Source organism: Aethalodelphis obliquidens, unplaced genomic scaffold, assembly GCF_003676395.1.
Source record: "Aethalodelphis obliquidens isolate GAN/ISIS:26980383/991018 unplaced genomic scaffold, ASM367639v1 scaffold43, whole genome shotgun sequence".
NCBI classification, from domain to species: domain Eukaryota; kingdom Metazoa; phylum Chordata; class Mammalia; order Artiodactyla; family Delphinidae; genus Aethalodelphis; species Aethalodelphis obliquidens.
Window position 1 is genome coordinate 16596444 of NW_020837987.1, and position 21072 is coordinate 16617515.

At 44.1% G+C, this 21072-nt stretch overlaps 1 protein-coding gene and 1 non-coding gene across 2 annotated transcripts; one reads left to right on the top strand and one right to left on the bottom strand.

Moving 5' to 3' along the window:
* Positions 1 to 1657: 1657 nt before the first annotated feature.
* On the bottom strand, positions 1658 to 3281 carry LOC113606276 (protein FRG2-like-1). The gene is made up of 5 exons (XM_027080391.1): positions 3130 to 3281; positions 2930 to 3012; positions 2729 to 2809; positions 2419 to 2496; positions 1658 to 2127 (listed from the first exon to the last, which is right to left on the bottom strand). The coding sequence occupies exons 1-5, from the start codon at positions 3279 to 3281 to the stop codon at positions 1658 to 1660; spliced, it is 864 nt and encodes a 287-aa protein (XP_026936192.1).
* Positions 3282 to 10279: 6998 nt separating this feature from the next.
* On the top strand, positions 10280 to 10386 carry LOC113606307 (U6 spliceosomal RNA). The gene has a single exon (XR_003427494.1). It is a non-coding gene; the product is annotated as a U6 spliceosomal RNA (small nuclear RNA).
* The last annotated feature ends 10686 nt before the right edge of the window (positions 10387 to 21072 follow it).

Consider the following 21072-nt stretch of genomic DNA (forward strand, 5'->3'; position numbering starts at 1 on the left):
CCGGACGCGCAGGCTCAGCGGCCATGGCTCACAGGCCCAGCTGCTTCGCGGCATGTGGGATCATCCCGGACCGGGGCATGAACCCGTGTCTTGTGCATCAGCAGGCGGACTCTCAACCACTGCACCACGAGGGAAGCCCAATGTGGTAACTAGTTTGATGTCCTTTATTCAAGGGAAAACTGGATTTCCCGTCGCCCCTGGCGCCCGGCGCCACGCCCAGGTAGCAGCCCGCTGCAGGTTGGTGAACCCACCAGCCTGGGAGACAGTGGCGGCCTTCACACATTTTTATTACATTTATTCCTAAGTAGTTTATTTTCTTTCATCATTTTGTAATTGCATCCTCAGTTTCCAAATGTAACTTGTCAATTCAAATGTTTGTACATATGTAATCACTTATTTCGTATAATTTGAAGCCATGTCATGGGTGCAAACTGATTTGTAATGTAATATCACTGAATTGGCCCCATTTACTGGAATGATAAATTGCTAAGCTTAGGTACAATAATAGCTGGTAGGTGTAGGAAAGTCAAGGTGGAGATGAAGCAGAGGTGAAAAGAACACTGCTTCCCTACCCACACATACAATAAAAGAAATTCCATGTGGGATTTTAATCCCATATGGGATTGTATTCAGGTATACAATACATGAAAACATTACTATTTCATCACTAAGGGACATGGGAATGATAAGGCAAAGGCTAAAACAGATTCTCAAAGCTTTAATTTTATTTTTCTTACATAAAAATTATATACATTTATATGCTGAGACTGCATAATCCCAGTGTAAAATGCAAATCAAAGAGTATATAGAATTAAATATAACAATATATTAATATAAAGCCAATGACTATATATTATATTTAATATCCTCTAGGAAATATAACAAACTGAAATCTATGAAGTAGGAGAAAATTTAAAAGTAGGTACATACGGTGAAACAGATGAAGAATAAATACACGTGGTCAAAAAACATTTCAGATATCTTGACTTCCAGTTTATCTAAAGTAAATAAAAAGCAAACAAAAACATGTGGTGGCATCACCTTCATTTCATCAAACTGAAAACTATAAACATTTCTCAAGGTGGATTGTTATTAAAGGTTTGTGGATATCTGTCCTGCACGGACTGGAGGTGAAGGAGGGAAGAGCTACAGCCTTTTCCGAATAAAAGGGGAAGGATACGAATATATGTTTACTTTGCTACACTTTAAAGTATGCAAATGCATATGAATTACACCCTGATATTTGTTCTCATTACAAAGTAGTGCTTGACTTTCCTCACTATAAAATAATGCCAGTGTAGAATGTGCACCTCAGCGCTAGCGCTCCTGAGAGGCAAGAGGCCTGGGGGGTTAATACAGCAACTTGATTGTCCTAAGGCGCATCAATTGTCTAACACGAATGTTAAAAGCCTCGTAGTATTCGTCCTCAAGGAAACCCAGATTTCACCATTTTGACTCAAGTTTTCAAACTCCTTTCCTATGACCACCCCAGGTTCTAGTGTTTATGGGGAACACCCTGTGTGAAAACTTGGCCCTGCCGGTCACCTTGGAGAATCTGGGCAGTTGCAGGGCTTTGCTCTCTTTCAGAACTGCAGTCTCTGCTGATTAGGCTTGGGTACCCTTAGTTTAAGTCAAGCCTGATCCACTGACAGCCTGTCTAGGGAAGAGGTAGACTGTCCTTGGAGCACGGACCTTCTCCTCCATCCTCGGCTGGACTCCAGGGAGCCGACAGTTGGGTTGGGACAAGCCAGCCCTCAGCAGGGAAGACATAGGCCGCCTGGTTGGCCATGGCGTACGTGGTCAGCACCGCGGTGCACAGAGGCCCCCGCAGCTGGGCCAGCTGCTCCCAGAGCAGCGGGGAATAGCCCTTCTGATTGTACACATTAACTATGTCCTGATAAATGGCCACAGACATAGAGCGCAGGGCGGTCAAGAGGCTTTTCCGAAGTGGAGGCGGCTGGTCTCCTGGGGACCTGGATCTGGGCCTCTTGCTGCGCCCAGGGCGCCTCCTCTGGGACCTCCTGGGGCGGGCATCCCGGATTTCTTCACTCTTCCTGCTGTGGCCAGAGTCAAGGACCTTCTGTTTCTTCTTTTCCAAAGTCGCACTGCGCTCATCTGGAGAGGCCCCTGCGGAGCAAGCATGTAGGTGAGAGACCTGCCACATTGATTCTCATGGACCCCCATTCCCAGGATCTCACAATGTCCCTTCCGTAAACCCCATCTCTCTCCTGCTCCTGCCCTGCCCCCTCAGCTCTAGAATGAGGTGATGCTATGCCCACCTTGGGCCTTCCAATGCTCCCTGGATCCCAGAGTCTCCAAACGGCTTCAGCCATTGAACACGGCCCTTTGGGCCCACACACTGGATAGGTTCCCTGCTTTTCTCTCTGTACACCTGGGGACCCAAAAGCAAGATCCTACCTGTTCTCTCGCAGGTGCCGTCCCTGGAATTGAGCTTCCTCTTCCTGGAGCTCTCCGGACTGGAGCCGCGTTCTGAATCTGTGGATCAAGTGACAGTTTGAATGACTGCCTGCACCCGGCACGCTGGAAACCTAGCCTATCCCGGACACACAAGGAGCCAGGATCCCAACCAAAGCTCGTGTCCCAGCTGCACATCCTACAGTCCAGGATGTGCAAGGCCTGGCTGCCAAAGCTCACCCACTTCCCTGCCCAGGGAGACTGACTTACTCCATATGCCCTGTCCCTCCACCCCAGAAAAGCGAAATCTTACCTGACAGAGTAGTGCAGCTGTTTCTGTCCTGTGTCTCGTTTTCCTTTGAATTCTCCTCCTCATCTGTCTTGGGCTCTGACCCTGGAGAAAAAGAGGGACTGAGATGACTGTCCTCCCTCGAGGGACACAGAAGCCCTTAGTCCATCCCTAGCCTGTATTTGTGGGCAGTTCTCTCTACCGAGGGCATTCAGACACATGAACTGGAGCAATAATATGGTTCCGGGGGATCATTGCCAGGATACTCAAAGCCCCCATAGGGCTGGGGGACGTCTCCCATCACCGATCTCCAAATAAAATCCCAACAAAACACAAATTCGGTGTCCCTGATTCCATCCCTCCTTCCAGCCTCAGACAAACAGCCCAGGACCCTATCTGGGCTTTGGTCGTGGCTGTCTCTTCACTGGGAAGAGAATGTCTTGCCTTTTTCTTGGGATAGTTTGTCCTCCACATCTGAGCCCCTTTCTTCCATGGAGTCCTGCTGGACGGGAGGCTGGTCAGTGGGGTGTTCCATGGAGGGTCTGTGCGGGTGTAGGTCTTCAGTGCCCGATTCCATCTTGAAGCCCAAACAAAAGGTCCTCTCTCAGAGCGGTTCCGAGTCAGAAGTGTCCACAGGCGCGATGTGCCTGCCTTTTATTAGACCCTCATGGGGCGTGGCTTGTTCCTATTGGCTGATTGGATTCTACAATCCTATCACTTATCCCAGCCTGAGATGGTGCGAGATTATGAACCTTGTTGGTTGTGGTTGTACGGGGGAACCTGACACAGGAAGAGAAAGTGAATCTCTGTTTACCCTTAAGACCTCTTCAAAATGTTCAATGTTTTTCCAGTCTTGAATCATACATCTCAAACTTCTCCTTTGGGTGGGGGTTAGGTGGGACATGGAGATGATAGACTTGAATGCAAATCGTAGAATTATGTATTTGTCTAATAAATAAGTTGGAGGCCATCAAATCAGTTCTAGGAAGTAATCATTTAAGGATATAAAAGACAATAAAAGACTCCCAGGCTTTATAACACAAAATTATTTCAAAAAATTTTAAATATCATTTAATACCCAGTTCATATTCACATACTTCTAAATCTAAATTACTCAAACACATTTTATTGGTTTTGATTTTTTTTTAGCCAGGATTTAAACAAAGTTCCTACATCAAGATTACTTCTCATAACATTAGAACTGGTACATTTTGTCTGAAAATATCATTAAAAGCAGTTACAAAATGGAACCACCTACTTATAATTCCCATCACTCAGAAGGAAATTGTATCCAGATATATAAAGTTTAATTTCTACCAATTCAAAACAAAAGGAAACTATTCACAATAAATTGGAAAACAATTGACAAAACAATTCACAGGTTAGTAAACTCATATGATGAAAACTATGTTACATTACATATAGCATTGCTAATAATAAAGTCAATGCAAATAAAAACACCACCAAGTTTTCACATACATACTACTAAAAAAAATTCAGATGTTACCCAGTGTGCCTATGATGTGGGGAGCTGGAGATTCTCCTCTGGAGTTAGTGAGATTTTTGGGCTTAACCACTTCAGGAGATACATGATTATGCAAACTAAACCTGAAGATGCGTGAAAATGATGACTCAGCAATTCAACTTCTCACTTTCTGTTTATAACAACAAGGAGATTGCCCAAGTGTATTCATGGGAGCATTGATAGTGGAAGGAAAAACATAAATGCTCACCAATAGGATCAGGGATTATAACCAAAAAGTCCAGTGCATTGACACACAAAAATTACAAACAGTGGTGAAACACAATGAACTATAGGTACATGTGTAAAAAGGAGATTTTTCCAAAACAATTGGGAGAAAAGTCCTGATAAAATATTAGACAGTATAAGGACATGTGTATAAATATTTTACATTTGCAGAAAATGATATATGGTGTTCAAAGTATGTACATATGTTAGAATTTCTTAAAATTTTGGGAATGAGAAATATCAAATTATAGTTGATTGTATCAGATACATACATATGTGATCAAATCAAAATGCAGAAGAAAAGTAACCAGGAAATAAATATCTCTTAAGGTCTTGTGGGTGAGAGACCGGCCAGATCAATTCCCATTGACCCCCATGATTTGATCTCATGTGATTGCATTGTGTTCGAGGGCAAAGGGAACAAAAATGCCCAGTGAACTGATAAAGCATCTTTTTTTTTTTAATTCTTGAGTTCATGATATATTTTTTTTAATTTTTATTATATATATATACATATTCATTCTTTTTCATATTCTTTTCTCATATAGGTTATTGCAGAATATTGAGTAGAGTTCCCTGTGCTATACAGTAGGTCCTTGTTGGTTATCTATCTATATATAGTAGTGTGTGTATGTTCATTCCAAGCTCCTGATTTATACCAACACCCCCCTCCAACATTTTCCCTTTGGTAACCGTAAGTTTGTTTTCTAAGCCTGTGAGTCTGTTTCTCTTTTGTAAATAAGTACACTTGTATCATTTTTTAGACTCCACATATAGGTGATATCATATGACATTTGTCTTTCTCTGTCTGACTTACTTCACTTAATATATAGTCTCTAGGTCCATCCATGTTGCTGAAAATAGCATTTTTTCCATTCTTTTTTATGGCTGAGTGATATTCCATCGTATATATACATACCACATATTCTTTGTCCATTCCTCTATTGACGGACATTTAGGTTGCTTCCATGTCTTAGCTATTGTAAATAGTGCTGCAATGAACATTGGGGTGCATGTGTATTTTCTAAGTATGGCTTTGAGAAGGCATCTTGAGACCGAGAAAGGAGGCAAGGACCTTTATCTAATCAATGGATCCATCTATGATAGTGTAACTTACTCACAGGGTGGGATCTAGATCAGGCTGACAATGATAAGATCTGGAAGTTTTCACAGCTGCGTTCCGCACCACCCAGGGCCCATTCCAGAATTTTATAGTTAACCTAGGGTATCGGGGTAGGTGCTTGGAAACAGGATGAACTTTCCTAAGTTAAGATTTATGGGCAGGTAACTAGTCTTCAGGGCACCGAGAATCCATCATGGAGAGTTTTCATTATTGCTTGGGGACTAACAGTATAGAGTTATGCTCACAGCCATACATATTGAATTGGTTAGGTTAGCACTGGTGCTTGAACAGGGCATCCTGAAACAACAGAAAGTCTAGCTGGATAGGGAAACTTCCCCTCATGTTTCCTCATCTATTCTGGAAGCCTCATTGTTTCCCATGGAGTTTTCTGAGCATCCACAATCTGACCTGATAAGGACAGTTGAGTTATTATCAGCGTTAGAAACATTTTTTTTTTTTTTTTTTTTGCGGTACGCAGGCCTCTCACTGTTGTGGCCTCTCCCGTTGCGGAGCACAGGCTCCGGACACGCAGGCTCAGCGGCCATGGCTTGCGGGCCCAGCCGCTCCGCGGCATGTGGGATCTTCCTGGACCAGGGCACGAACCCATGTCCCCTGCATCAGCGCAGGCGGACTCTCAACCACTGCGCCACCAGGGAAGCCCAATCCCTTCTTTTTATATGATCACTTACCCACATTTACTCCTGATAGGCACCCATACCATATAGACTTTGCCTCTCAGATCGAAATAGAAAATATTCTCCCAGAGTCATCCCATGTCTGCATGCTCAGTGTATGATCACAACCATGTGAGAAGGTTAGACCCTGAGGTACGGGTTTGTGATTCTGTGACCTCCCCTCCCCTTAGAATTGCAATCACCATTTCACCTGTAGTGGCAATGACCCTGCAGGCTTGGGGAGTTGAGAACATTTATGAAAACCTTTTTTTTCAGAAGTTGCTAATTACCAAAACCAATTACAAGTCTCTAGATAGTATTTGCGAAGGGATCTTGAAATGCTTGGTAAAGACCATTTTCCATTCCTGGAGGTGGGTCTCAGTGGATATTCTGCTCTGATGACACGTTCTTCCACCCCAAAGTGAGTTCTTCCTAATTATCAGACCACTTAGCTGAACTACCATTAAATTAGGAGCAAAGAAATGAAACCAAAGTACCTGAGAAGGATTTTCAAAGAGATACAAGAAAAAGGGGGAGTATGATACCAAGAGTTCAACGACAATTAGGCTGGAATTATAGACAATATGGATCAGATCGTCAAACATGCCATTCCTTTATCTACAAGACAAACAAATGCTACTTACTCAATTCAAGAGTGCTGGCTGGTTACCGCAATTTTCTACACTTACCTTTTGTTGAATTTTCAGAAATGAGCACTGGTTGCTTTTGTGATTTGTTAAGGAACATAAAAAAATGGAGTTCAAATTAATCTTTTGGGTTTTTTTTTCTCCTACAAACAAATCTGCGTTTTATCCAGGTCCATTATCCAGTGCCTCTCAGTTTGCAAGTATGGGGTTAGAGCCATAACAGTGGACACCCTCTACCACACATGAATTGAGCCTATACACAGACACACACAGATACACACACACAAATATAACAAAACACATGCTGGCACACACATACACACCAAATACACAGTGGCTCTTAGTGCAATGCAGAGCTCCCTGAGAAGAAAGGGACTGGGCATTTGGCCTCAGGGCTTCTTCTTTTTGGAAACTCCGAGAGGTGTGCTAGTCAGAAATCTCCTGTCCCAACACCTCTCTCCCACCAGGCTGGGTGCCTGTCATTGAAGACCAGGCTTTGCGGGTTTGCTGTCCTACTCCTTGGGGTTCAGCTGAGCTCTGCTCCCCTGACTGCTTTCAGAGATGCCCCTGCCATCCTCAGAGGGGAGGCCTCCCAACCCCATGAAGCATCAGAGACCCGGTCCTGGGGGCACAGGCAGAACGTCTGTCACCACACATAGTTACAAATTTTGTGTGTGTGTGATGAGGACTTTTAATATCTACTCTCAGCAACTTGCGAATACACAGTTAACTATTTTAACTCTAGTCACCATGTTGTACATATATCTCTGTGACATTTATTTCATAACTGGGAGTTTGCATCTTTTGTGCCCCCATCCCTGCGACCACCAATCTGTCCTCTGTATCTATGAGTTTGAGTCTCTTTTTTAGATTCCACGTGTAAGTGAGATCACAGCGTATTTGTCTTTCTCTGTCTGCTTTCTTTCACTTAGCATAATGCCCTCAACGTCCATCCATGTTGTCACCAAAGGTAACATTCTTTCCCTTTTTATGGTCGAATAATGTTCCACTGATGTACATACACCATTTTCTTTATCCATTCATCCGTTGAGGGACACCTAGGTTGCCACTGTATCTTGGCTGAGCCAGGCTGTTCTTAACCTTGGTTTTCATTGGTGCCCAGGAGGTCAGGGTCTCCAAAGTCCTGGGTTGTCACTGAGCTAGTGCCACTGGGAAGACTGAGTTCTCATTGGCAAGATGCAAGAAGAATAAGCCAGCATGTTGAGATATGTTTTTAAAAATAGGCTTTATTTTTCAGAGCTGTTTTTTTGTTTGTTTGTTTGTTTTTTTGCGGTACGCGGGCCTCCCACTGCTGTGGCCTCTCACATGGCGGAGCACAGGCTCCGGACGCGCAGGCTCAGCGGCCATGGCTCACGGGCCCAGCCGCTCCGCGACACGTGGGATCTTCCCGGACCGGGGCACGAACCCGTGTCCCCTGCATCGGCAGGCGGACTCCTAACCACTGCGCCACCAGGGAAGCCCTTAGCTGTTTTTAGCTCACAGCAATAGAAGCAGAAAGTCCAGAGATTTCCCATATACCCACTATCTATCCCCACTCATGCACAGCCTCTCCCGTAGCGACATATGCATAAATATTTTAGACATAGTGTATATTGTTAAAATTACATAGTTATACGAATGTAGTTTTAAAATCATAGAAAATGGCAAAGACCAAAATACAGCGTATTGTTTCAGATGTACAAATTTGAGAGAAAGTGAGAGTGTGAAGGAATGGTAAACACCCAATAGAACATTGCATCCGGTCAGTGGATTGTGGGTGATGATTGGTTAGCATGTGATTAGGTTAGGATGATGAGGTTAACTAACGGGAGGGAAAGTCCAGGGGGTCCTAAGACAGTGTAAAGCCCAGCAGAAGAAGGAATTCTGGTCAGCGGTCTCTTCTCCAGGCATCCTGGCAACCACTCTCTCTCTGGTGGTTTTGTCCAGTGTCCACATATCTGGGCGGTTCTGGACAGACAGCAGAAGTGCACTTTACTTTTCATTACTGTTTATCGTCAGTGAACTAGGAGAGTGGGAACAAGCAACAGAGGGCCATTTTAGACGTTGAGGTAAGGATTAGTTCATTGTTTAATAGAATTTCTTAGCACAGTGACTGATTCACAAAATACTTCCAAAACGTTAATTTTTCAATGAATGGCAGACTTTTCAAAGAATGGTCACCAAGCACTTGTTTTGTGTGTGGTGGTGGCTTAGCAGTTGTGGAACCCTTTGAGCGAGGGCTTTATAAAACTATAAGCAATTTGTTCATCTATCTTTCATCCTAGTGTATTCATGAGAACTTGTTTGGAGGTGGCTGAAATTCAGGACCCTGACCCTAAGCCTGTACACAAAACAGAGCAGCACCTCAGGTGTGAAGCTCCTAGTGCAATGTGGAAGCAAGAGTTATTCTACCTTATTTTATGGTTGGGAAATCCTTCCTCACTGCTTGATTTTGGTCATTGAAATTTGAAGAGGAAAGCGTACTTTATTCTAGACCTTCAAGTAAGTCAGCCCCAATATCCGATATAGCATGTTCTGACCCTTTCTTTCCTGTTTCTATGGCAAAGTTGTCTTTTCTTTTTCTTAATATAATTTAGTATGATAAATTATATTTACTTTTCATGACAGTCTGTGGAATAAGATATTTTTCTGTTGCATTCTATTTGTATTTCCATTAGAACCTGTTTCATTTTTAGTTAGCCAATTCCCCGTTCTTTATTTATTTATTTTACCTTCTGTAATTTTTTTTCTGTCCTCATTTTCTTAAGATAAACACTTTGGTAATTCTCCGGCCATCCAGTGGTTAGGACTCCACGCTTCCAATGCAGTGGGCCCGGGTCAGATCCCTGTTTGGGGAGCTAAGATCCCGCATGCCGTGTGGTGTGGTCAAAAACAAAACCAAACAACAACAACAAAAAACCCAGAACACTTTGGATAATTTTTTTGTTTTTTGTTTGTTTATAACGTGTCCATTTAGACTAAAGAATTTCCCCTGAAGTCAGATTTTGTCCTGCTCCTAAGTTTTGACCCAAAATGGTTTACCTGTTTTTTCTTCTTTATGATTTCCATTTGAATTTCATTTCTGATTTTAAGGAATTTGATTTCAGCGATTTGTGGCAGTGTATTTCACATTTTAAAAAATACTTAGTGCTTGCCGGCTTCCCTGGTGGCGCAGTGATTGAGAGTCCGCCTGCCGATGCAGGGGACACGGGTTCGTGCCCCGGTCTGGGAAAATCCCACATGCCGCGGAGCGGCTGGGCCCGTGAGCCGTGGCCGCTGAGCCTGCGCGTCCGGAGCCTGTGCTCCGCAACGGGAGAGGCCACAGCAGTGAGAGGCCCGCGTACCGCAAAAAAAAAAAACCCCAAAAAACCAAAACACTTAGTGCTTGCTTCGGCAGCACATATACTAAAATTGGAACGATACAGAGAAGATTAGCATGGCCCCTGCGCAAGGATGCCACGCAAATTTGTGAAGTGTTCCATATTTTTATACAATGGAGAGGATTTGAAAATGACTTACATTTTGTGCATAGAGCAAAATAACTGCTTTTGTAGATGGTTTCTAAATCCTATATAAAAAGTATAGTCTTGACATAACACGGTGCAATGATAATTAGTTTAGAAGCCATGAATCAGAATAAAAAAGAAAACTGATTTTTTATGAATCAGAGATAAAAAAGCAGTAAAAAAAAAAAGCTTAATGTTATTTAGAAATGTAAAAAAGTAGTTATATTTAATTTTGTTAAAATGGACAAAGGGGAACTCTAGATTGTAAAATATCTTGAATTTTCTTTGAGAGCTACTACCTGAATACTTTTTCCAAGTGTTTTCTGGTATATAATATAAGGTCTCTAAATATGGAATGTGCATTTATTAAATATAAAATGTTAATTAGTTGAGGGGGAAAAATCAGAAATTTCTCTATGGCAAGATAGTCGAGCTAAGTCAGAATTGAGACACACATAATATTCCTCCACATGTCCCCATTTGAAGGGGACAGGCCTTTCCAAATGTGCAATTTGCACTTGCATTATACATTAACTGGAACTTCTCAAGGCAGGAGGATATAGTGAAACTTTGAGAAAAATTGTCCCTTTCTTCAGATTCCCGCCTTGTAATTTTTTTTTTTTTTTGCGGTATGTGAGCCTCTCACTGTTGCAGCCTCTCCCGTTGCGGAGCACAGGCTCCGGATGCGCAGGTTCAGCAGCCATGGCTCACAGGCCCAGCCGCTCCGCGGCATGTGGGATCTTCCCGGACCGGGGCACGAACCCATGTCCCCTGCATCCGCAGGCGAACTCTCAACCACTGTGCCACCAGGGAAGCCCCAGCATTGTAATTTTTAACATTAATATTTCTTTTTCATCCTGTACATGGGATGTTATTGACCTAAAAGTTCACTCTGTCCGTGCATACCTAACCAAAGTATCTCTGATGACATTCAGGTATAATGTTAACCTGTCCATATGATACATAATTCATTGTCTTTTAAAGTATAAAACTGCACCTCTAACTCCTGACCAGAGGAACATTCTCAGAGCTTCTGAGAGTCTGTCTCCTGGCTTATCATCCTCAGTTTGGTTCGAATAAAGTACTCTTTTTTTCTTCCTAGCTTGATCGTTAATTGAATTTTCATGGATATAGTGGAGAAACTTAAAAAAAATTTTTATCACCTTATTTTTAAAAAATTATTTTATTGAAGTATAGTGATTTACAATGTGTTAGTTTCTGGTATAGAGCAAAGTGATTCAGTTTGTATATATTCTTTTCCATATTCTTTTCCATTATGATTTATTATGGGATATTGAATATAGTTCCCTTTAGTATATAGTAGGGCCTTGTTGTTTATTCGTTCTTTATATAATAGTTTGCATTTGTTAATCCCAAACTCCCAATCCATCCCTCCCCCACCCTACCTCCCCCTTGGCCACCACAAATCTGTTCTCTATTTCTGTGAGTCTGTTTCTGTTTCATAGATAAGTTCATTTATGTCATATTTTAGATTCCACATAGAAGTGATATCATATGGTATTTATCTTTCTCTTTCTGACCTTACTTCACTTAGTATGATCATCTCTAGGCTCATCCATGTTGCTGCAAATGGCATTATTTTATTCTTTTGGCTGAATAGTATTCCATTTTATATATATTATATATATAATATATATAATTATATATATTATATAATATATAATATTTATTATCTTTTCATCAGTTGACAGACATTTAGGCTGTGTCCAAGTCTTGGTTATTGTAAATTGTATCAGCTTATTTTTCATTAATTGGTACTCTGTTCCTAGTAGAAGAATATGTACATGTACTTTGAATAAAAGGTAGTAGTTGAGATGGTGGGCAGAGAAGAGGGATGGGACTTGACTGCATCCTGTATGTGTTCCAGGGATGTACAAAATTCAATGGTTTCCTTTTCTACTCTCCACAGAGAAAAAGAATCCTTGGGGTAGTACTGGCAGCAATGGACCCCAGCAAACTTTCAATGGAACAGGGCAAAGCGTTCTTAAAGAAGGTTGGGATTCCACAAAGAGATGTAAGTGTGGGAGATGTTAGGTTGGGCAAATGAGATGTAGAGGGATGAGGTGGCCTCCTGGTCTGGTATCAGTGCTCAGGCAGGTTCTCCTGTGCCCAGGGGTGAAATTCAGTGCTTAACAACATGGGTGCACAAAGCAGAGGGTGGTTGACGATTTAGTTCAACCACATGGCCAATAAGTCAATCAACGAGACTGAAAATTCTGGATACTGATGTTTGTGTGAGCTTCCTGGCTGGTGAACACATTGATGTGCTAGGAGACGGACGTGTCCTGATTCTCTGTGTCAAGGACATGGAAGCTGTGTTTGGAAACCTCCCAGACCTCACCCTATGTGTATCCTTTATTATAAAACTGTAATTATAAGTTCAGCAAAAAAAAAAAAAAAAGAAAGAAAGAAAGAGAGAGAGAGAGAGAGAAAGAAAGAAAGAAAGAAAGAAAAACAAAACAAAACAAAAACATGGGTGCATGGGCATTGGCCAATGAAAATGGACATGCAATGATTAGATGGACAGGACATATGCAACAGCTGTGGCACCTCAGTTCCCACCTGGGGATCACCAGCATTCCCTCAACACTCTGATTCCACTCCTTGCCGCCTGCCCCTTGGAGGTCACAAGCAAACTCATTGTGGGATTGGAGGAAAGAACTTTTCCACTCCAATTAGCATTACATTAAAGAACTCAAGAAACTGGGAGTTTTAATCTTCTGTAATCTCAAGTCTTCTTCCTGTGTTCAGAACTCTGGCTGTGTCTTGATTCTCCATCAGATCAACTTGATGACAGAGAAGTGGGTAGTTGATGCTGCTGTGGAGGTTCTGCTACGGTTTCCTCTGTTGCCGGGAGAGGATCCAAGTGCCCGCTGTGTCCCGATTAAGAAATGTCATCCTTCAGTGGTCCAGCCTCACAGAGCTTCCCGAAGACCTGGAGTCCAAGAGGAGAGGTAGGTCAAATGTCAGGCAGTGATGGGGTAGAGCCTGGAGGGTTTCCAACAGGGCACAGGTGTGCGTTGTAGATTTCTGCTGGGATAGAATTTTGACTTGTGTATCCCTCAGCATAACACAGGCTTTTATTTGTGAGTTGCCTGGTGTGAATTTGCACATATATGTGAGCTTGCACAAGCATCCTCAGATTGCTTGTTCCTCTGTGGCTTTGTGCAAGCCTCTGTTGAACACAGGCATATGGTTCAGGGGTCATGTCTGAAATTTCACAGGTGTTCATTAACTTACTATCAAATCTTTGCCAAGCTTTGTTAGAAGAACTGACAGGTTTTCTCAGGAAGAAGCTGTTCTGCGAAAATTGTGAGTTTTCTGAAAATATGTGGGAAAAAAATCCATAGTTGTTGTCTGCCTGCGCATTGGCTTCAATAAATATTGATAGATGCTTAAATGTTGGAGGGAGGGCCTGTCTAAAAACCCAAAACACAGGCAAAAGTTTACACTGAAATTCTCAGGGAGAAACATTATGAGAAACCCTGAGCACAGCCAACTCACCAAAGCCAGGCATTCCAGGTTGCAAATCTAATTTCACTGTTTGTTCATCTAGGGGTCTTATCACAGGCAGTGTCCTGCTCTGGGAGTTAGTAATGATGGAAAAAGGTCACAAATTTCCCAGAATGGGACATCACTTCCTGAGGAGAGACCAACTCATAGTGGGAATGACTTAGTGGTCAGTGAGCCCCCACATTCATTCAGAAGTAGGGGTATGATGGGCTTCTGTCTCTGTGTCTACATACTATTTTTTATTTTTTTCTTGTGTCTAGAAAACTGAACAGTCAATTCCCGAGGAAGAATGACCAGAAGCCCAAGGACATGAGGCAGATAAAAGGTCACAACATTCACAATCCGCCCCAAAGACCCGCTACGGCCCAGAATGTGAAGATGCTACAGAGGGGACCAGTGGGGCAGAAGACTCCCTTCTCAGGAGAGAAGGGTACCAAGGTAATTGGAGGCTTGGATATTTCAAGAACCAGGGTGTCTGCATGGATCCCAGAGAGTGGTTTTTTTTTTAATTAACTTAAAAAAATTAATTTATGTTATTTTATTAATTTATTTTTTATTTTTGGCTGCGTTGGGTCTTCGTGGCTACACGTGGGCTTTTCTCTAGTTGTGGCGAGCAAGACTACTCTTTGTTGTGGTGTGTGGGCTTCTCTTGTTGCAGTGCATGGGCTCTAGGCACATGGCTTCAGTAGTTGTGGCATGTGGCTCGCGGGCTTTAGAGTGCAGGCTCAGTAGTTGTGGCACACGGACTTAGCTGCTCCACAGCATGTGGGATATTCCTGGACCGGGGCTTGAACCCGTGTCCCCTACATTGGCAGGCAGATTCTTAACCACTGCGCCACCAGGGAAACCCAGAGAGTGGTTTTTACCATGGAAACGCTTGCGGGATCTTTGTTCCCCGACTAGGGAATCAAGCCCCGCCCATGGCAGTGAAAGTGTCGAGCCCTAACCACGGGTCCACCAGGGAACTTGGAAACGCCTGTGCCTTATGACAGATGTTCTTACTTATCCAAGTTAGGCTGGCCCGGTCTGTAGTATCCTCACTTGGGTGATTGGCCCGTCGGCTCCTCTGAGGAGCTACCTTATTCCCTGTTCAGTGTCTTGACATTGAACAGTGTCCCTGTTCAATGTCAAGCTTGGTGTCTGTCCAGTGCACAAATCTGGCTCATTTTCATCACCTTTAGATACTAAATTCTCTTCTCCTTGATCTCTCTCGAAAATGCTCCATGGGCAGCACCATAGTATCTCGAATGTCCTGGCAGTTCTAATCCATGTCCTGTATCCCAAACCGCTATCCAACTTCAAAAATCTGTCCTTATGCAGGTGACTCTGGAACAACAAAGGGGTTAGGGGCAGCAAACCCTAGTCAGTGGAAAATCCACGTATAAGTTTATAGCCAGCCCTCTGGCCCTTTGTACCTGAAGTTCCCCACCCGAGGATTCAACCAACTCTGGATGGTGTAGTACTATAGTCCAGGTTTATGAAAAATATCTGAGTGTAAGTGGACCTGCCCAGTTCCAACCCACGTCATTGAAGAGTCAACTGTGTTAACCTTTGAAACTTGCCTGCAGGGACTACCCTGGTGGTCCAGTGGTTAAGACTCCGTGCTTCCAACGCAGGGGGTGCAGGTTCGATCCCTGGTCGGCGAACTAACATCCCACATGCCCACAGCATGGCCTAAAAAATAAACAACCATAAAATAAATAAATAAATAAATTTTTAAAAAATAATTTTATTTATTTATTTTTTAGATGTTAGGGGTAGGAGTTTATTAATTAATTAATTTATTTTTGCAGTGTTGGGTCTTCATTTCTGTGCGAGGGCTTTCTCTAGTTGTGGCAAGCGGGGGCCACTCTTCATCACGGCGTGCGGGCCTCTCACTATCGCGGCCTCTCTTGTTGCGGAGCACAAGCTCCAGATGCGCAGGCTCAGCAGTTGTGGCTCACGGGCCCAGTTGCTCCGCGGCATGTGGGATCTTCCCAGACCAGGGCTCGAACCCGTTTCCCCTGCATTGGCAGGCAGATTCTCAACCACTGTGCCACCAGGGAAGCCCCAAATTAATTAATTTTTAAAACAAGAAAGAAACTTGCCTGTGGTTTCTGTTGACCCCACCCTCCTCCTCCACCCCCAGGTGAAATGCAGGAACTGTGGAGCCTTTGGACACTTGGCCATCAGCAAGTGGTGCCCCATGAAGTCCTGGGGTGGGGCCCTTGCTCCCCAGCCTTTGGGCTCCAATAAGAAGGAGAATCTGACACCCACGAACCCCCAGGACCTCCGGACTCCAGGGTCCGTCAACACGGCTGCCAGAGAGAAGGAACCAGAACTGAGGTGAGGAACCACAGGGTCAGAATGAGTTGGGGGACAGTGGTATCAAGGGAGACGGTCTTACCCCTCTACTATTTCTATATAGATCTCTCAGGTGCAGACAGGGAGACTCAAGAGCAGCGTTCGAGAGCTTTGTGCCTTCCAGGGCTGCACACTCAGAGCTCAGTCTAGTCCTGAGAATCATGAAGGGGGAGGGGCCGGAAGCTCCCTTGGAATGATGCACATGGCAGGCAGAGAACCACCTGAAAGTATTCAATGATGAAACCACGGCAGGGAAGGAGATGCTTCCTGGAAGTGAGGGCTGCCTCTGAAGTCAGGGAAGGACTTGCCTTTACAAAGGTCACAGGGTCTCGGATGCCTCCTTCACCCCCAAACAAGGGCTAGGACTGGGTTCCCACCGTCTTCTTGGTTCCCAGTCACTGGTGAGGGCATCCAGACACTTAAGATGAACTGTTCTGCAGGCAAGAGGGGCAGCAGAGAAATCCTCTACCACAGACGTGTCCCGAGAGACGCCAAGAGAAGAGGCAGAGACCCTGGAAGGAATCCGTGGAATCGTGTGCCTTTGTGAGGGTGAGTCCTGCCCCTGCTCCCCTGCTGTTTCTCCCCTCCATCCCCATTGTGCTTCAGTCCTGTGCCCCTCATGTGTGCAGGATTATGTTAAACCCAGGCTGGATGCTAGGAGTCCTGTTACTTTTCTCCCTGTATTTCTCATATTCTAATTTTTTTCTGTGTTTTACATATTCCTTTTTTTTTCTCTATGGGTTAGGTAGTTCAAAATTCTGGTCCCATTTTATTTTTGTCCATTTTTTTTTATTTGAATTTTTTTCCTATTTTGTGCAAGTAGGCCAGCAAATGCTAGTGGAAGCCTTTCAGCGCATGTGTGAAGTGTTTTTTTTGTGTGTGTGTGTGAAGTGTTTTATCAGCTTCCTTCTCTGGCTTCATGTCAAGACAAGGGATCATTTAACTTGTAAATACTCCCAATTGTCCTCAAAAGGATAGTTGCTGTTGATATTCTCCACACTGCACAGGAAAATGTTTTTACCCTTGACCTCAACAACAGGCAATATGACGAACGTTTTCATACCATATCTGATAGGCAAAAAACTCAGATTCATACAGTAATTTTTTCTCTTGACCACCTCTGAGGTGGGTATCTCTGCAAATGTGTAATGATCATTTGCGTGCCTTTGTGAAATTCAATTTTGCATGTGTTGTCTATTTCTATTGGGTTGTTCCTCTTCCTCCCGATACAGAAAAGAATCCTAGCGTATATTGGTTATTTTCTGCCTATTAGTCTGCCAGTTTCCCTTTGTCCTAAGTTGCTTATGATTTTCCTGTTTTCTATTATGATGTGGTTGAAACTGTCAGCCCTGTATTGCATGCAGTTTGATAATTCTGACTCCTGAAGTGTCTAAATGAATTTCTTCCCACAGCATCCCACCCGGCCAGTGCCTGTCCAAACGTCCAGGAGGAGATCTGTCCTGGGTCCTGTTCTCACAGGTCAGCCACCAGTCAAGAACCTTAATAGGAGGTGATTCTGCCCTACACAGTCTCTCAAGAAAGCCCCCGGGCTTCCCTGGTGGCGCAGTGGCTGAGAATCCGCCTGCCGATGCAGGGGACACGGGTTCGTGCCCCGGTCCGGGAGGATCCCACATGCCGCGGAGCGGCTAGGCCCATGAGCCATGGCCGCTGAGCCTGCGCGTCCGGAGCCTGTGCTCCGCAACGGGAGAGTCCACAACAGTGAGAGGCCCGCGTACCGCAAAAAAAAAAAAAAAGAAAGCCCCTGAACTGAGTGCTTGTGGACCCAAGACATGAGGTGGATTCCAGTGCCTTGCCCACCAAGCTCTAAAGAGCTTCTGCCGGGATGCATCTTTCATGGACAAGTTGACAGCCAGCAGGCCTGATGGTGTCTCCTGTGACGTTCTGCAGTCTAACGGGAAGACACTCGCCCTGGGTTGTGTCTGTGACCTCCAGGCACAGGTCAACTGTCCTGATGGGGATTCAAAGCCCAGCCCACAACCTGCCACACAACTATGTGGCCAGAACTGTGAATGTAGCATCAAGGCATGATTTGAGACGTCATCCCAGATCCCCTCCAGACTTGCCAGAATTCCCCACAAAAGAGCAAGATTCAGCCTATCCTACAGCTCCCAGCCCACTTCTCAGTGACCTGGTCTGGGGCTGACAAGCTCTTCAGCTTCCCCTCGTACACCTGGACTTGGATCCTAACAAGCAACCCCACGTGACCAGGAAGACACCAGCCCTGATGCCCAGGTTTTTTTTTTTTTTTTCCTGGCCGCGCAGTATGGCCTGTGGGATCTTAGTTCCTCAACCAGGGATCAAACCTGCACCCCCTGAAGTGGAGGCACAGAGTCTTATGGACCGCCAGTGAAGTCCCCTGATGTCCACCTTTGACCTGCAGACTCCATCCGACTCACGTTGCCTGAGCCCAGTCGAGATGTGCAGTGTCCCCAACACCCACCATGAATGTTTCAGGCCAGCTGGACAGAACTATCTTTATGAGACTGGACAAGCAATGGCCGAGCTCTGAATCTCAAGTGCTCTCATCTTCCTCAAGAAGTCTACACTTGTTGGTCGGAGCCCTCACATCATAGAGGAGTCTGAGGGACAGGTTCTTCAGTCCTAATAAGTGTCCTCTGTGAGGACCTCCTGGTCTCTTCCTCCCATTGACTGTGTGACCGTCCCCCTCCCCACTGCCATGGAAGGAGCCCCAACCTCAAGTCTCATGTGATTGGACGAGACTGAAAGACTGAGGATGGGAAAGATGTAGGAGCACCTGTGTCTGGTGAAGCAGCACTTCCCCACGTGGTACCGGTGCAACTTCTGGAACTCCAAATACGACTAGGGACTAAGGGACAAACACTGCCTTTAAATTTTGTAAATTCATGTTGTATTTAAAATGGAGCTTGTGAAATTGTCATATGTAGTCCTTTGCCAGTTACATGTATAAGAAACGGAGTCAATACAAGGAAACCGTGTTACACTGTAATGTCAGTAGAGTGCTATGAAATTCATCTGTGTGGGTGAATAAATGAAATTTGGGTAAATGGACAAAAGACCTTTTTATGATTTTGGAAAAGGTCTGCACTTTTTAAACAATGTTTCCTGTGTGTAGAATTTTTGACGCTGTGGAAGAGTTTCAGTAGAAATTCTCTTCACCTTGGTTAATGGGAACTATTTTCTTAACCTGGACAGTTTGTTATCAAAAACCATTGCAACGTTATGTTTGATCGATTTCTTTCAATATTAATAAACTTCTCTGAAATCGAACATATATTGCAGGTGTGTTGATTTTTCCTTATCACCTCAGGTCAATTTTCTTTATTTTTTTCATCAAATTTTATTGACCTGAGTAAAGAGGACCTTGGTACCTACAGTGAAATCCAGGGTCCTGTAGCTTGTAAGGAATACAAGTTCTCAGGCATAAGCCAGCCCTCTTGAACCAGTATCTTGGTGCTGAGTGACAATTCCAGGTGTTTCATATTTAGGTTGAAGTGTGACAAGCATAATTATGTAGGTTGATAAGCACGAAAATAAGCTGTATCTGAATTTGCACATCAGAATCACATGGTGAGTTTTAAAAAGTATAACGACTTGTGCCTGCCCCCAGAGATATTTATTTATTGGGTTTGGTTTGAGACATGGTATGAGACAATTAAAAATATGTATATTCAGATTGCCAACAAACACATGAAAGGACTCTCAACGTCACTAATCATTAGAGAAATGCAAATCAAAACTACAATGACAGGGGCTTCCCTGGTGGCGCAGTGGTTGAGAGTCCGCCTGCCGATGCAGGGGACACAGGTTCGTGCCCCAGTCTGGGAAGATCCCACATGCCGCGGAGCGGCTGGGCCCGTGAGCCATGGCCACTGAGCCTGCGCGTCCGGAGCCTGTGCTCCGCAACGGGAAAGGCCACCCAGTAACAGGCCCGCGTAATGCCAAAAAAAAAAAAAAAAACAAAAAAACTACAATGAGGTACCACCTCACACCGGTTAGAATGGCCATCATCAAAAAAATCTACAAATGCTGGAGAGAGTGTGGAGAAAAGGGAACCCTCTTGCACTGCTGGTGGGCATGGAAATTGATACAGCCACATGGAGAACAGTATGGAGGTTCCTTAAAAAACTAAAAATAGAACTACCATATGACCCAGCAATCCCACTACTGGGCATATGCCCTGAGAAAACCATAATTCAAAAAGAGTCATGTACCACAGTGTTCATTACCGCTCTATTTACAATAGCCAGGACATGGAAGCAACCTAAGTGTCCATCGACAGATGAATGGATAAAGATGTGGCACACATATACAATGGAATATACTCAGCCATAAAAAGAAATGAAACAGAGTTATTTGTAGTGAGGTGGATGGACCTAGAGTCTGTCATACAGAGTGAAGTAAGTCAGAAAGAGAAAAACAAATACCATATGCTAACACATATATATGGAATCTAAAAAAAAGAAAAAAAAGGTTTTCAAGAACCTAGGGACAGGACGGGAATAAAGACGCAGACGTAGAGAATGGACTTGAGGACAAGGGGAAGGGGAAGCTGGGACGAAGTGAGAGAGTGGCATGGACATATATGCACTACCAAATGTAAAATAGCTAGTGGGAAGCAGCCGCATAGCACAGGGAGATCAGTGCAGTGCTTTGTGACCACCTAGAGGGGTGGGATAGGGAGGGTGGGAGGGAGACGCAAGAGGGAGGAGATATGGGGACATATCGCCACCAGGGAAGTCCTGGGTTTTTCTTTATTTAAGTGGACATAAGGATTGTGAAACACTCTGC

What these genes read in the sequence shown, in the direction of transcription:
- LOC113606276 (XM_027080391.1), bottom strand. Translation starts at nt 3,281, where the DNA reads ATGGAATCGGGCACTGAAGACCTACACCCGCACAGACCCTCCATGGAA. An exon ending in GGCAAGACATTCTCTTCCCA is followed by an intron (nt 3,013 to 3,129) that starts GTGAAGAGACAG and finishes TTTTATTTGGAG; the next exon opens with ATCGGTGATGGGAGACGTCC. An exon ending in CAGCTGCACTACTCTGTCAG is followed by an intron (nt 2,497 to 2,728) that starts GTAAGATTTCGC and finishes CTTGATCCACAG; the next exon opens with ATTCAGAACGCGGCTCCAGT.